The following is a 16345-nucleotide window of genomic DNA, read 5'->3' on the forward strand; positions in this document are numbered from 1 at the left end:
TAGGTTTCGCCATCACTTTGTATTATGCGCACAACACCACCCTCCTCTGGCTTCCACATGAACTGCACCTTAAACATCAACTGTTTACAAATGTCATGACACAAACAAACGTTTCAATACCGTAAATCACTTTTTGGACTGCGATCACTTTTTGGCACAACATCGGCTCTGATAACATTTAAAGCGCACTGAAAAACTATTCTTTAATGCTAAAAACCCATTATCAATTGTAATTATTTATTTATTCATTTAAATTTCAGATATCGATCTTCATTTTTGTAAACTGGTGAATTAATGATTTTTTAAAGAATTAAAACGACAAAGTTTGGCAATATATTTTTTAAAAAGGATGAATAAAACAGTAAAATAAAATGAGAAATATATATATTTTTTAAAATCTATGATAATTAGACGAAGTTTATTTTAAATAAATAAAATTGATTTTCGGTGGCACTGGGTGTCATGGTGATGATGACGTGTTTGAGTGCAGGTATAAAAGCAGGAGGAAAAAGTGGAATTCGGGTTTCACGTTTGAGCGCAAACAGGAGCTTTTTCCCACTAGTGCTGTGAAAACTCGGATTTTTCAAACTACAGCTAACGTTTGAAAATCTTCAAGAAGGATTTGCAAAATGACTTCTTCAGACTTGAGTCGCGAGATGCACCTGCTCTCCCTTTTCATTGAGGAGGTGTTAGATCAACGCTATGGTGAGTACAGCAGGCTAATATGTCAGAGTGCTAGCAAACAAATACAACTTCGATTTTTGTCTTTTATTGTTTGGAAGTAGGACTTCATGAGTGTTAACATTTAGGATGAGATGTTTCATACTTGAGTAACATCAATTTTAACATGTGCCAGTACGCTATAAAGATGGCGCCATGTTTTTTTTTAATTGCTAACGACTTAAGGCGTTGGAGGACGCTGACGTCAGCGCGCGGCCGTTTTTGCATGTAGAGGGTTTGAGTTGACATGTTTGGGCTGCTGGCGCTGAGTTATACGTGAACGTTTCATAGATTGTGAATGTGTAAAGCTGGAGAAGCTGGAGTTTTAAAAGTTCACAGAGTCGCAGGATGAGTTTGAGATTGAAACAGTGTGTGCCTGCAATAAGGAGGTGGGAGGTTTCTCACCTAAATGTAGCTGCTTTATCCACAAAATATCGATGCTCAACTAATATGAAGATATTACTCCTTAATGTGAATGCGTATTAAAACCTCAGTGAAAATCCACGCAGCCTTACACACATGAAAACTTTTACCAGGTGAAAAATGTGAAGGCTTTCATAAACAATGAGTTCTGCTGGGCGCTTCTTACTGTTTGTGTGTGGAAGAGCTTATGATGATGTAAAGCCATGTCTGGACAATTTAAATCCAGGCTTTAATTTGTGTGATCACATGATTAACGTAGACGCACGCTTTGCTTTCTCGTAGCTGATCTGGTGAGTCCAGTCACTGCACCTCAGATGGTCGTCACTAACTTGAGGAACCGTGAACTGAGCAGGAGCCATCTGAACTCCATGCCTCACCTGGTCCTCACTCTTTACCATAACCTGGTGACTGGGTCCAAGGACTTTCCTTGCATACCTTTTAAAGGATGGTTCCACCGGGACCTGGTGACGACACCATTTGTCAATGTGAGGCAGAGCCAGAGAGAGAACACCACTCCTTCTCCTCCTACGGACTCACCAGCTGGCATGATGCTGCCGCCTGCGGGCTCCAGCTCTCATCCACGCTTCCTGACTCCAGTTCTTCCAGAGAAAGCAGATCTTGCTGTGCTGAAGGCAGATCGGAGGAACTGTGTCCGCACCCTGACTGTCGACGGCCTCCCCGTCACCAGAGTCATCTCCACTGTTTACCAAACAGAGGACACTGAGATGAAGAACCGCTGGAGAGTAACAGACTACAGCGCGGACGGCAGAGTTCTCACTTCGGTGCTCTGCCGTTTTCTAAATATGTCGGCAAAGCGTGCTAAGAGGAAGGCGGAGGAAGAGAGCAGCATCCGGAGCCCGACTCAAGCAAGGAAGCGCTTGAGATTATAATATACAGTGAAGCATGTCGAACGTCAGCAAGCCTGAACAAAGTGGTAAGTAGTAAACAGTGCTTAAGGTTGTTTCTAAAAGAATGTCCTAAAATATTTGAAAATCGTCGAGGTTTTAACTTTTATTCTTTCTTTTCTGCCTCTTGTTTCTAAAAGTCAGGCAAAAGAGTCACGCTGCGAAGAAACACCACACAGAAGATTTTCCCTCAGTAAAATGGTGAATATATTCATCTTGTTATGACGTTTGCTCACAATAACCAGGAGTGTTTCTGAAGTGATTCACTCTCATTTGGTGTTATTTGATCCAAAGACAACTGAGGGTCTTCAGAGCAGCGTGAACGGGCGTCATCTGAGAGCAAGACAGTCCTGGCGCCTTTGTGGTTCCCTCCAGGTACTCCAGCTTCATCCCACAGTCCAGAGAGATGCAGTTAGGTTGAATGTGAGTGTGAATGGTTGTCTGTTTCTCTGTGTTAGACTGACCTGTCCAGGTTATACCCCCGCCTCTGGCCCCATAACAGCTGGGATGGCTCCAATGGTTAAGCAGAAGAAATGGATGGAAGGATGATCCAAAGAGAAACATTGAAGGCCCTCTCACAAAAAAAGATAAGAACTCATTTTGCACATTGTTGAAACATCCTGAAAGTTATTTGTTGTGTTTAGAAACTGGTTGAACTGTCATTAGAGTTTGTTTCGACTTGTTGTTCATTTCTTATTCGGTTCAGCTGTGTTTCTATGTGTCCTTAGTTCCCATAATCAGCCTCCTGTGTGTAAATATTGTGTCAGTCTCCCTTTGTCCCTTGTCAGAGTGTTAGTCTCCGTCCCCTCGTGTTTCCTTGCCTCAGTAGTTCTGTTTCCTACAGTTTTCCCCCAGTATAGGTTTTGGTTAGACTTTTTCAGTTCCCTTTGTCAGTCTTTGTATTTGGTATTTCCTCATCAGTCTCATCACTTTCCTCTCCAGAGAGAAAACAATAAAAAGACCTGAAGAGACGTCTATGCAAACGCTCTCATTGTGAAAGATAAGTATACATCCAACTAATCTGTGACTCTGTCACAGCTCTGATCAGCAATTCTTTCAGGTTTGTCTGTTTTGATGATGTTATTAATTGTTATTATCCTTTATCCAGTTAACTTTCAGAGAGGAGCGGAGGGAGGAGCGAAGCCAGCGTGCTCTGTAAACTGTCATTAAAAAAAAGATAAGTATATATTGATTTTATATTATTATGACAGCTCCTCCTCAGTGAACACTTCCTCTAGTTGCTGAAATCATTTACTAATTTTTTTCTTCCCATTTGTCTTTTGTTTTTCAGAGAAAACAGAGGAGCCAAGGTGACATTAAGACCTAAGACAGGACGGATTGAACCCTTTCTCGTAAAAAGATAAGTATTCACTCTGCTTTTAATCAGAATATTGATAAATATCTAAAATTCTGCTCACCTGGTTGATAAAGTTACTAAAATGATTCCCTCTTTTCTGTCATTTGTCCTTTAGAGAGAAGATGAGGAGAGTGAACGTCAGCAAGAATGAACAAAGTGGTAAGTAGTAAATAGTGTTTAAGGTTGTTTCTAAAACATCCCAAACATTAAAAAACTTGTTGAGGTTTTAACTTTTATTCTTTCTTTTCTGCCTCTTGTTTCTAAAAGTCAGGAAAAAGAGCCAAGATGAGAAGAAACTCCACACAGAAGATTTTCCCTCAGTAAAATGGTAAATACATTCATCATGTTATGACGTTTGCTCACAATAACCAGGAGTGTTTCTGAAGTGATTCACTCTCATTTGGTGTTATTTGGTGTTTGTCTTTGAAAGGAGAGGAGCAGTAACGACACTGGGAGACAAACAACAGGATGATCCAAAGAGAAACATCAAAGGCCCTCTCACCAGCTTTCATTTATTAAATTTGTCTTTACTGAACGATTTCTGGTGTGTACTTGTGTTGATACTCAGACAACAGCTCGTCTTTCTGTTTGTGCTGGAAGATTCAGGCAAACACATATTACATATATATGATTGTTATATGACACAGTTTCACATTTAGTGCTCTATGATAATGATAAGGTCCAGTTTAATGGTATTGCTAGTGTCTAATGAAATGAACACGTGATTTTCAGATCCAGCAAAGTGAATATTTTTCACTGGATAAATTACATGGAAACGTTTAATGAGTCATCAGCTATTTCACTACAAAGATGATGTGATTAAAGGTTCTCATACATGCAGGTCAGAAGTTTTGCTCCATCCTGGATGTTAAATGCTGATCAATGTTTACACATATCTGCACTTTTATAACAGCTCATTTCACAGGTCATCAGTCTCCTGACTGCATATGCAGAGTTTTATCATCACGTGTTCATGGCAGACAAACATAATTATGAATTCTTGTTTTAGTTCCATTCAGTCACTCAACATCAGGTGTCTGCTTGTCCTGAGCTGTGAGAACTACAGTGAGTTGCTTTCCTCTTTAGCTTAGTATTAATAAACCAGGTCGTAGGTGGGCACCTGCATCAAGGAGTCAAGAAGCATATTTTATTGTTTAATGGTGAAAACAATGGATTGTTGGTCATTTGTTTAATGGAAAGACTGAAAGTGCGGCCTGGTGTTGACTTACACTTATTCAAAGTGATGAAGTACCAACAGATACTAAAAGTCACAGCCTGAAACACGTCAACTGCTTTATTATTTCTAGTTATAAATAAACTGTCAGTTTATGGCCCCTGTGGCTCGATCAGGCCCTTCCGGGATGTGGAGATATTTATTATTTACTATAACTTGTGCTTATGTTGGTTTTTGCTGTGGTTTCGCTACTGTGTTTTTCTCTTTTTGCTTGTTTTTATTTTTCCAGCAGGTGATCAAACAGATTTTTAGTGTCTTCTCTCTCTGTGTCTCTCTTCTCCTATCTTTTTGCTTTCCATCTCCTTCTGTTGAGCATCTTCCCAACTTCTCTTTTCTTCATCTTTCTCTTTCCCATCCCCAGTCCTGTCCGTTCTGATTGTAATAATTTCAAGGTAAAGAAAAGAAAGAAATAATAAAGAGCTAATACACTTTGACAATCAAGTGGACCAGTGTGGCAAAAGCTGTAATGATCCATTTGGGAAAATAAATCTGTTGGACTGGTAAACTAATATACTATAATAATACGGTATGAAAAATGGCAAACATGAGAATTCTGTGTGTTTTCCTTCTTATCTGCAGACTAACAGTCCACAGGTTTGGTGCTCAGACTCTGATTTGTTCCCTGGAGATGGAGGAGAGAGAGCACAGAGGACAGCAAGGTGGAGGAGTGAAGGAGAAGGTGGTGCAGCTCAGTGTCCAATCAGGAGTGAGCATCTCTATATATGTATATAGAATATATATATTTCAAGTTTTTGTTTTGAGTTTTTGTTGTTTTTTGTTATTTAAAGCAAACACTAAAACTGTCACCCAGACCTCTGAAGATAAAGATAACTAATCATAAATAAAGGGAATATTATCATGATGAGGACACTATCAGAGGTAGTTCAGGGAACTGTTATACTTCAGATACCAGAAAAATCGTTTTTCTTTTCTTGTTTTTTTGGCTTAACTTCATGGTAGTCAAAATGAAGAAGAGCGCTAAGTAAGTAAAAGCTGCATGGCAAAACACACACCTTCACTGCAGATGCATGCACAGAAACCAGTATTTTTTGTATCTTAAATATTAAGTAGTGTGTGTACAGTAGTCAATATAATGGGATGTGTCCTAAAGCAGCGAAAGAAGAGTTCTTACAGCATTTTGCAATATTTAGGATTTTATTGAACACTTTTACCTTTCAACATTTGTAACATTAGTGAGTAATGAAGCATTGCAGAATAATCCTGTGTTTTTGATTATTTATTGTACACTACAAGTAAACAACAATAAGTTAAACATCTGTCACATCTGTCAGAAGCTTGGATAGCGAAAGTAGCGAAAGACTGCGGTGGGTTTGAAAACGATTTGCCAGGAGTCCGGTGTTCTCACAGCTCTAGTGAGCCTAGCCCCCGGCTCGCTATCGAGCTAGTGGGTAACAGACGTCTCTGAAAACGTCGGAGCGCTTTTGAAAATATGTGGTGTCCTGATAAACTGAGCAGATATTTGAGGTTGACACAGCTACAGTCTCGCCTGAAAATATGTGAAACGTTTATTTTGTGACCTATAAAGAATAATAAGAGTAATACTAAAACTAACTAGCTGCCGCCATTGTTGGAAACTGAACTGGGCTGCGCTATGAATTCTGGGACACAGCTACTTCTTCTTCTTCGGGGTTTAACGGCAGCTGGCATCCTTGTACATGCAGTGCTGCCATCTTCTGTTTCAGTCCGTTATTACACTCTTAAATCCTGCTACTTATTCCTGCGTCTTTTGGGATCTTACAAAGCTTCAAACGACGCGTCGACTTTTGATAGTCAACGTAATCGTGACTCTTCGAGGGGGGGGGGGAGCCCAAGATGGCGCTCTGAGCAGTCACGTATCGCTGAGCTCTGCGAACCTGGCCTTTTTTAAAATATATATTACACACAGTGAACAGAGACTTTATTTACGCCTACGCAATAGTCATCTTTTACGTCTCATTTTGGTATCTATTTGTGAACCAAAATGAGCAAACCCGAGAAGAGAAAGACCGAATCTAAGAAGTTGCATGCTAACAGCGGCTCCGTTAGCAAGCTTGCTAATGTTAGCCAAGCTGCTCAGTCTTCTCTCGCTACTGAGATGCCCGCCGACACTAAAAATACTCTCATCGACTCCATGCACGACTATTTGGAGGCAGTTTCCGAACCGCTTCAGTATTCACGGATGGAAGAAGAGTTTCCCCCTCTCCCTATCACTCCATGTGCCTCTCCCGCTGGTAAGCTAAGAAAAGTTGCGGATACGGAGACATCTACGGTTCTCTCCCAGCTCTCATCACTTACCATGTTGATTAACTCGAGTTCAGACACTTGAAAAAATGGTGAGTGACAACTCCATAGCCATCTCCGAGATGAAAAAAAGCTGTCCAAGAGAACACTGAACATATCACAGCTGTTAAGGAGTCATTTGATGCTGTCTGTGCTGAGTTAAATGATATGAAGAGCAGAGTTGTCAGTGTTGAGGCACAGCTCGAAAAATATAAAGCAATCGCTGAAGCACAGGAAAAGCGCATCTCTCACCTGGAGAGCTATTCACGGCGTTGGAATCTGAAGCTCTACGGTCTGACCGAGAGGGACAAGCAGGACGTGCGGCAGGAGGTAATCAAAGTCTGTAGATCAGTCATACCGGAGATGCAAGATAAATCCCCCGACGTCGTTGACACCGTCCACCGCATCGGTCCCAAGAGGTCCAACAACAACCAACCCAGGGGAATCATCATTCAGTTTACATCCAGGATCTACCGCGATGCTGTCTGGCGCGCTGCTAAGAAGTCCACCTACCTGAAAGGTAGGGTTGCCAACCGTCCCTTAAAATACGGAATCGTCCCGTATTGAGCTAATAAGGGACGCACTTTGTCCCGTAATACAGTGAGAATCACAAAAAGTCTATAAATGTTAATGGATTTAACGCTTTGTTTGAAAACATAATTCCCAGCCCCTCTCCTGCTCTGATACCAATGAGCTGACAGCACACTTAGCACGAGTATAACGATTCAGATTACCGCTTATCTAATTGGTCGAGGAAAGGTCGCGTGGGGAGAAGATACCGGAAGACAACAGATGATCAGCATGGCCAACAGAGAGACAAACACTGACACTGCGGCGCGACTCTGGGACGACAGTACACCTTTGAACAACAGTGCTTGTTCCCCTCCTAGAAAGAAAAAAAAAGGTTGCAAAAATACAGGGAGGAATGGGAAAATGAAAACAACTGGCTGGGAAAAGTGCGCGATAACACGTATAAAGCGCACTGCACATTGTGCCGGCGCACTTTTTCCATTTGCCATGGTGGACTGACTGACGTTAAGCAGCATGCTTCTACTTGTGGGCACATGATGAATATGAGGGGCGTGAAAGAAAGAGGAACCCTTGACCAATTTGTTGTCCACCAGGCCACGGCAGAAGCAGATATGGTATGTAAACATTGTTGTTTTTTTAAACCCTCTGGTTAAGGTTAATATGGGCATGTGCAATGAATATCAGCACTGTGTGGCCAGAAGTTTGATAATATAATTTGTTTTGTGTAATAAACAAGGATAGATGATTACAACGAATAGATGACTAATACATAAAAGTAATACATAGATGAATAATGATGATGAGTTATGATGCGTAATCATGGGAACAAGTGGGTTTACAAACTGGAGCAGCTGATTAGCATTAGAAAAGCTGAAATAATACCTCAACTGAAGCCACAAAGCCCGAATAAATTGACACAGAAGAGACTTCCGTTTCAAGGCAAGGCAGAGATCCTTCCTTCCCACAGTGATTGTGGTCTTCAACAACTCTTTGAAGACTTGATTAGTCTGAGCTGCAACAACACCTAATTTCCCTCTGGGATTAATAAAGTATTACTGAATTGAATATATATAAAGAATACACATTATATTGAAAACATACATATATATGACCATACCCATTTCTTACAAGTTGCATGCGTAATTTATACTTTAAAGTCAGTTGATAAACTACACAAACTATACAGATATACTGTAATATATATATATATATTTCTATTTTATAGGTGACTGCTGCAGAGGTGACCCATGTCTACCACACTGTAAAGCACGGTTTAAGTTATAACTCGGGTGACTGTGCACTCAAACTGACTGTACGAATGCTGAATGACTCCAGTATTGCCAAAAAGATGTCCTGTGGGAGGACGAAAGCTGAAGCAGTTGTCACAGATGTCCTGTCTCCAAAGGCAATAGAAGAGGTGATCAAAAAATTGAAAAGTGGTGCAACTCCACTCCCATTCTCTCTTCACACTGATGCTTCAAACAAGGGAAATCGGAAGATGTTTCCCTTGGCCTTGCAGTTTTTTACACCAGAGGCTGGAGTTGTCAACAAGATGTTGGATTTTGTTGAAAATCCAGATGAGTCTGCAGAGGGAATAGTAAAAATAATACAAAGCTCTCTTGAAAACGTGGGGCTATCCTTAGATCAGGTTTCTGCATTCAGTGCTGACAATGCAAATGTAAATTATGGCATCCACAACTCAGTCTTCACAAAATTGAAAGAGACCAACAGTGAGATCCTTCGTGGCAACTGTCATGCACATATTGTTCATAACACTGTGAAAAAAGCCCTGGACAAGCTCTCAGTAGATGTGGAAAATATTGTCCTGAAGATATACAGCTTCTTTTCCACCTCTGCCAAAAGGAGAGAGTCCCTGAAAGAGTTCTGTGAATTTTGTGACGTTGAATTCCATGATATCCTGCGCCATGTTGTGACGAGATGGCTGTCACTCAACCCTGCAATCACCCGCCTGCTGCAGAACTGGGACCCGCTGAAGTCATATCTCATCAGCATTGGTGAGGAATGTCCAAGGCGCCTGAAGGAATTGCTGAAGTTGACAGAAGATGCTGCTGGAGTTGAGGGAGAGGCAGACATTGTGGAAGTCTACCTCCTCTTCTGTAATAATGTCATGTGTCTGTTTAAAGAAGTGGTGAAAAAACTGGAGAAGAATGTAACCACGTCTGTTGACCTCTATTCCATCATGGAGTGTTTCCTGACAAGACTTATTCAGAGAAGAGATGATGGGTTCTACGGGTACCTAACAAGACAAAAGCTCCAGCATCTCTCGCCATCTGATGCTGATGGTGCCAGGCAGGAGTTTACAGCCTTCCTAGACACTGCCATCAGTTATGTCTGGAAGTGGTTTGACTTTTCAGAAGAAAACTGGCTTTTCCACCTGCAGCCCCTCTCTCTAGCATCTGGGAAGATTTCCTTTGATGACATGGAGAAGATCATTGAACGGCTTCACCTGGCTGGCAGGTAAGAATAAAACATTTAGCAGTGAAATGATAAACCATGTTTTAATAGTATTGATGGTTAAAAATAAACAAATACAATTGATAGATAACATATATAAATAAAACCATAATCATTAACTTTGTTTGGAGTGTATATACACACGCATGCAATCTTTTATACACTATTTTACAAATTGAAGGAGTTCATATACTTAATATAAGGATGGATAAATACATAATAAATAAACTATACTTATTGTATTGTTTAAATGCTATACAACGTTATAAACATATACAATACATTTTTTCCATTTATTTACCACTGTAAATGTTCTATGTACCACTTAGGATTTAGGTCAACTTCTCATCTCTATTGGCAGGTTAAACATCTCTATGGATGAGCGTTATGAAGAGTGTGTCACTGCAACCAGTCTTCTGAAGCACCTCACCAAAGAACATCAGGAGAAGGAAAAGTGGCAGTCCAAGGGAACAGCAGAGAAGTGGATGGAAATTCTTCAGGCAGCTGACCTCCCCAATATGCAGGCTGTTGTATCCTTTGTACTCAGCATCCCATCTTCCACTGGGTTTGAGGAGAGGATTTTCTCTCTTATGAAGAATAAGTGGACTGATGTGCGGAACAAATGTTCTACTGAATTAATTAGAAGTGAGCTCATTGTCAGTCTAAATTATGATATGTCTTGCTCAGAGTTTTACTCTGCAGTACTGAAAGACAAACAACTCCTAACTGCAGCAAGAGCTCAAAAAAATACAAATGGAAAAAGTAGTCTGTTTCCACATAATGTAGCATTGAGCTTGAGTTCATGAGTTTGTTGTTTTTTTTTAACTTCAACTTTCAGCTACAGTCAAGGCCTTTGTATGGAACGCCAGGACTGCCATAATGAATTAATTAAATACACCATTAAATAATTAATTAAATGTGTCAATAATTAATTAAAATTGGAATTAATTAAATAAATAAATAGTTATGACACATGTAATTAATTAATTATTGACACATTTAATTAATTATTTATGTATTTCACATTTTAATTAATTATTGACACATTTAATTAATTAATTATTGACACATTTAATTAATTATTTAATGATATATTTATTTATTTCATTTTGGCAGTCCTGGCGCCTGGCTCTCATCATGAAATAATTTTATCTGTCAGCCTCACCCGTCAAACTCAGGGGGCGGGGTTAACGCTGCCATGCAGCTTCTCTAACATTTGATTGGTTGCCGTGCAAAGTAAGTCAAAACAGGTCGATCCTAGATAATCGATTGCTTGTGTAGACTTGGGGCAGCCAGGTATCCCAGAATGCAGATCAAATCACAGGCAGCAATGGTGGTGGTGTAGTTTTTCTGTCACCAGCTACACTTTTAACAGTGTTTTAGCCGCGAATGTCGCGCCGTATGTCTGGTCAGGTTGTCAACATAGAACATGTTTGCAAAAGTGCTCAGATGTTTTCAGAGATTTCACTAGCTCTGCTAACAATTAGCATGCAGAGTGCACCGAGGGGGTTACGTTAACCGGTTTGTTTACATATGCCACTCTCCGTGTTCCACATGTTGCATTCGCAGATTCTCATTTTCACCGAACGATCGTCTCTTTCCGCCTGGTCTTGTGTCTCTGTGCTTCTGTAACATAAAGAACGAGCTGACATTTTTCTCACGAAACCAGCGATCAGCTCAACAGACCCTCAGTTTACCTGCATGCATCCTCCTCCTCATCTGTCAGCTGTTTAACACCTGCTGCTAATTCAAGAAACACGCCTACGTTACCTGGTGATAGTCACAGTTTAACTGGGCAGTCGGTGCTCGATATAACGCAATGTCAGCGCATTTTTCTGCACAAGATAAGTAAATATAGTGTTTTCCCCGAGCGCAGAGCTGCTGGAGCTTGTTTCCTTACAGAGCACTTTCTAGGCGAACAGCTTCATCAGCGGCTGATGTCCAATCACCGGCACACAGCTTTGAAACCTCAGCTGAGTTTTAGCTCTCAGTGGTTAAACACTGGACTTCATTCACTCAGGTTCTGTCTGTCGGGTCACGTTTACTTCGCTGTTTTATTTACAACTGAGCAAATCGGTTTGGCTGAGGTTAAAGTTACGTTTCATAACTGCATAGTTTCACAGACGTTTAATGGTTCACTGGCACATGTGTTAGACTGAACTATCATCTAAATATCATCTGTTTTTTAATAGTTATTCAACTGTATTCTAAGCACCAGCTGTCTGTTAGAATGTGATTTTTTCTCTCTCTCTGTTGGCAGAGGTATAAAAATGTGCAGAAAAATCTGACGTGCATGGCGAACTTCACCGACGATATTTAGGGAGGAATAAACACACATCAAACATAAATGAACCATTTGCCTGTCTCCATAATTGAGAGTATTTTCTCTTCTTATTGTTACGCCCCCTAGTCTAGGCGTGTAGGGACGCACATAAGGTTGGAGGAGAGAGAGAGACAAATCCCCGCCCTGGTTCCCAAGCCAAACATCCAAACCAGTTGTGAGTAAAAAGGTGATTTTATTTAAGGAAAAGAAGCATAGCTCCAGGGTGAGCCCAGGCCAAAATAATAAACAAAACCAACTAAGTCCCACCAGAGAAAAACTAACTAAACCCTAGGAAAGAAACAGAACAAACAAATGACAGAGCTATCCCTCGCTCCCTACCCGGAAAACAGGAGAAAACGGTTCCAAAAGAAAAGGCGGCTCACCCCTTCCGCTTCAGCCCAAGAGTGCCTACGCTCTCAGCTAATGCACTAGGAGCAGCTTTCACAATTCACGCTCACACAAATACACAATAAAAATACAGGCTGGGAAAGTCAGGGTCAGGGCCGCGTCGGCTGTCAAGCTACTCGCTCGCTCGCTCCACTCTCTCTCCCTCTCCCTGTAGATCTGTCAGAGCGGCTTTTTGAAGGTAGTCACCCGCTCCATGGTCCAATCAGCCGCTCACTACTCTTCATTAGGGGAGGGACCTGGAAAGAGTCTTAAGCACAGTACAGAAACACAGAAAGAAAACAGCCCACACAGGGTCCTCATGGCCACAGCCGTAACATTATGTCAACACTCTCTCTCGCTCTTTTTTTCTTTCTTTCTTTTTTTTTTTTTTTTTTTGCTTTTTCGGTCATGTGATGTTTACCTATCAAAGGCTTGTTACAAACACATGAAACAACATGAAACACATGGTGCAGACTTCTGGATGTTAGAAGAAAACTAATACTGCTCATGAATGAGACTAAAGGCAGGAAGGTGTCCTTTAAAACTAAACATGTTAATAGGACCTCCCTATTTATATCATAGCTTATGATATAGCACGTGTATTTCAGTAATAGCCTGCTGATTTCAGTGTAGTGGTGAACAGTCGCACAGCTCACGTAGGCGTTATCTGTGATACTCCTTAACTATAATTTATCCAAGTTAACTTCAGTTAACCATTCAGACAGTTCTTTTGCAGTGAAAAACATAAACACCCATATGCTGCCGGGAGGTTTCCTCAGTGCCAGCTGTTTACATTATAGCTGCTTATGCAGTAACCATGGTAACCACGGACTCTGAGCGGCTGGATCGACGGAGGTCAGACAACAATTTTACATGTATGATCTTAAAACAGGACACAGCCACTATACGTGCTGGCCTCATATCAAATGTGAAGGCAGACTGAGTCTATGTTTGACGTTTTTTATATCTAATCTTCCTTTTCAAACATTTAAACAGCAGCGAGTCTGCAGCTGAGGGAATACAAACTCAAATTGTCGGAACAGGTTTGCTCGTTTCTTGGATTCATTTGGTGATTTATTAAATGTATAACTGTTATTCTAATCTGCTGCTGAGTCTCTTACACTTTTCTTTATGCTGTATATTTTCACGTCTCTGGAATAGTTGGCAGTTAGATAGTCAGCTGGGAAACTTTGTGTTAACTCATGGAGCTGAGGATATCGTGGATATGCTGACCTCGCTGCGTGGTGTACAGAGCGAGGTCAGCATGATTAATATTCACAATAAAAATATTAGCCGAACATCATGAAGTCTGTATGTGTTTCATAGTGTCGAACAACCTTTGTACAGTTAAAGCCAGCAGTTACTACATGACGGAAACACCAACGTTATCTCTTTTATGCGTTTATACACAGGTCACGCTGATTACTGAACAAAAACCCAAAGATCAGATGTTAAACAGATTTATTTGCTCTCTCGCCTCCTTAAACATGTTTTTAATGTTAGTTATAATTCAGAATTGGCGACTGAAACACGTAGGACACATAAGAACATCAGGAAATAAAACACCGATAAATATAACCTCAGTGAAAGAAGTCAGCGGGGGTTACTACAGCTGTGTACCGGGGCCTGCGCTTTGTCGGTGGGATTGCTTGCGAGGCGAGCGGGTCTATCCCACGCTTTGCCGTGAGACTGGGCTGGGCAGACATCTCCAAAATCATCGAAGCACTTTTGCAAAGAGGCTGTATCTTGACAAACCGACCAGACACATGAAGATTAAACCACTACATTCTCGGCTAAAAAAATATTAAAACGGTATTTGGTGACACACAAACAGGGTTTTTCAAAGTTCAGTTCTGTTAGCTTCCACATGCAGGTTGTTGTGTGCTAGAAACAATGGCCACCAGGCCAAAGCAATGGTTTTGACTCGATCAGCGTTAACCCCGCCCCCTGAGTTTGATGGGTGAGGCTGACAGATAAAATTATTTCATGATGAGAGCCAGGCGCCAGGACTGCCAAAATTAAATAAATAAATATATCATTAAATAATTAATTAAATGTGTCAATAATTAATTAAATGTGTCAATAATTAATTAAATGTGTCAATAATTAATTAAAATGTGAAATACATAAATAATTAATTAAATGTGTCAATAATTAATTAAATGTGTCAATAATTAATTAAAATGTGAAATACATAAATAATTAATTAAATGTGTCAATAATTAATTAATTACATGTGTCATAACTATTTATTTAATTAATTAATTCCAATTTTAATTAATTATTGCCTCATTTAATTAATTATTTAATGGTGTATTTAATTAATTCATTATGGCAGTCCTGGCGTTCCATACCTTTGAGGCAGAAATGTTGTGTTTACAGGTGTTCCACAGACTTTTTTTGCACTTTTCTAATTGCACTAAATGTGCACTGTTACAAGAATGTTTTTCTTTCTATTGTTTTCTATTAATTTATATAATTTTAGGTTAAGCAGGACAGAGTTCCTTGTGTTAATTTTGTCATTTTGCACAAAAAGTGAAGCGTACCAGTCTTTCGTTTAGGAAAGAGACCTATTTTATTGTGTTAATGTTGTCATTTTGCGTTAAAAATAAATGGATAAATGATCATTTGTTTCCCATGTGTTCATATCACAAAGAATATGCATCTACTTAAATCAACTTCAAGTCAAATGGTTAAAAAAAAAAAAATTCACACTCAAAAAAAAGAGCTAAAAAAATTCACCACACAGGGAAGGGTGAAGACAATTGGGTCGCCCGGCCCTGGCCACTAGGTGTCCCTTATTTTTTTTTCAGGGAGTTGGCAACCCTACTGAAAGGTAACAACCTAAAGCTGGCTGAGGATCTGTCCCCTGACGACCGCGCCCGAAGAAACAGACTCTGGCCGTCTGTGGAAGCTGCGCGCAACGAAAACAAGCTGGCGTTCTTCGTAGGAGGTCGTGCGTTCGTGGAGGGAAAAGAGATTTTTCCAGCCCTATAATTTGATCCAAGGTATTTTGAGGTGAAAACTGAAGTATCTTAAGATTAACTTGGTTTCACTGCCGTTCTTTTTTTGTTTGTTTGTTTTTGTTGTTGGACTCATAAAACGATCAGAGTTAAACTGATGCAGTTTATTTGTTATAAGTTTATTGGTCTTCAGTTTGGCTGCAATATTTTTACTGAAAATGTTATGAGCAAGCTGGATAAGCTTCTTTTTATTTTTATTCTTTTTTTGAATAATTAGTTATTTAAATGGAGCAAGAAATTTTCTATTAAGCTCCCTTTCAATGCTCATATGTGAAGCGTTTATTTATTTTATTTATTTATTTTTACCACATTGGTTTTATTGTTTTAGGCTATTGTATTCCTATTATTCAATCAATCAATCTTTATTTATAAAGCACTTTTCATACAGAAAAAATGTAGCACAAAGTGCTTTACATAGTTAAAAGCAGCCCACCCCACCCTCCAACTCACTCCCCACACTCTCAATACACATATATCCCCCCACCCCCACCCACATACACATACACACACGCGCACACTTAAAGAGTAAAAATTGGGCTGGGCTCGCATGAGCCAAGTGAGGAAACATTATAACAGAGAGCCGTCTGCACCGGGAGCCGGTCACAGACCGCAGCCTCCGGGCTGGGCACACAGCCGGAGGGAGGCAAAGGAGCCCCCCAACCAGGCTGAGAGGACCCCAGAGACCCA

General features: G+C 40.3%; 1 protein-coding gene across 5 annotated transcripts; it reads left to right on the plus strand.

The window, feature by feature from the left end:
* Positions 1 to 511: 511 nt before the first annotated feature.
* LOC309689374 (uncharacterized protein) lies at positions 512 to 15829 on the plus strand. Of its 5 annotated transcripts, none has more exons than XM_082505751.1 (13): positions 512 to 705; positions 1426 to 2077; positions 2189 to 2249; positions 2343 to 2423; positions 2507 to 3412; positions 3525 to 3564; positions 3673 to 3733; positions 3836 to 3949; positions 5219 to 7439; positions 7679 to 8064; positions 8676 to 9928; positions 10287 to 10455; positions 10764 to 15829. In XM_082505751.1, exons 10-13 carry the CDS (start codon positions 7984 to 7986, stop codon positions 10803 to 10805), a joined length of 1545 nt encoding a protein of 514 aa, XP_082361877.1. In that variant the 5' UTR covers positions 512 to 705; positions 1426 to 2077; positions 2189 to 2249; positions 2343 to 2423; positions 2507 to 3412; positions 3525 to 3564; positions 3673 to 3733; positions 3836 to 3949; positions 5219 to 7439; positions 7679 to 7983; the 3' UTR covers positions 10806 to 15829. The 5 variants fall into 5 exon arrangements, with proteins under 5 accessions (XP_082361877.1, XP_082361874.1, XP_082361875.1 ...); XM_082505748.1 differs by having other exon boundaries at positions 2507 to 3229; positions 3340 to 3412; positions 10287 to 10848; XM_082505749.1 differs by having other exon boundaries at positions 3677 to 3733; positions 10287 to 10848.
* Positions 15830 to 16345: the final 516 nt, after the last annotated feature.

The sequence above is a fragment of the Aulonocara stuartgranti genome, assembly GCF_965226115.1.
Source record: "Aulonocara stuartgranti genome assembly, chromosome: 15".
Taxonomy (NCBI): domain Eukaryota; kingdom Metazoa; phylum Chordata; class Actinopteri; order Cichliformes; family Cichlidae; genus Aulonocara; species Aulonocara stuartgranti.

Coding starts and splice junctions, on each gene's coding strand:
- LOC309689374 (XM_082505749.1), top strand. CDS start 7,984: ATGATGAATATGAGGGGCGTGAAAGAAAGAGGAACCCTTGACCAATTT. Junction 8,065..8,675: donor CCACGGCAGAAGCAGATATG/GTATGTAAACAT, acceptor TCTATTTTATAG/GTGACTGCTGCAGAGGTGAC. Junction 9,929..10,286: donor CGGCTTCACCTGGCTGGCAG/GTAAGAATAAAA, acceptor CTCTATTGGCAG/GTTAAACATCTCTATGGATG.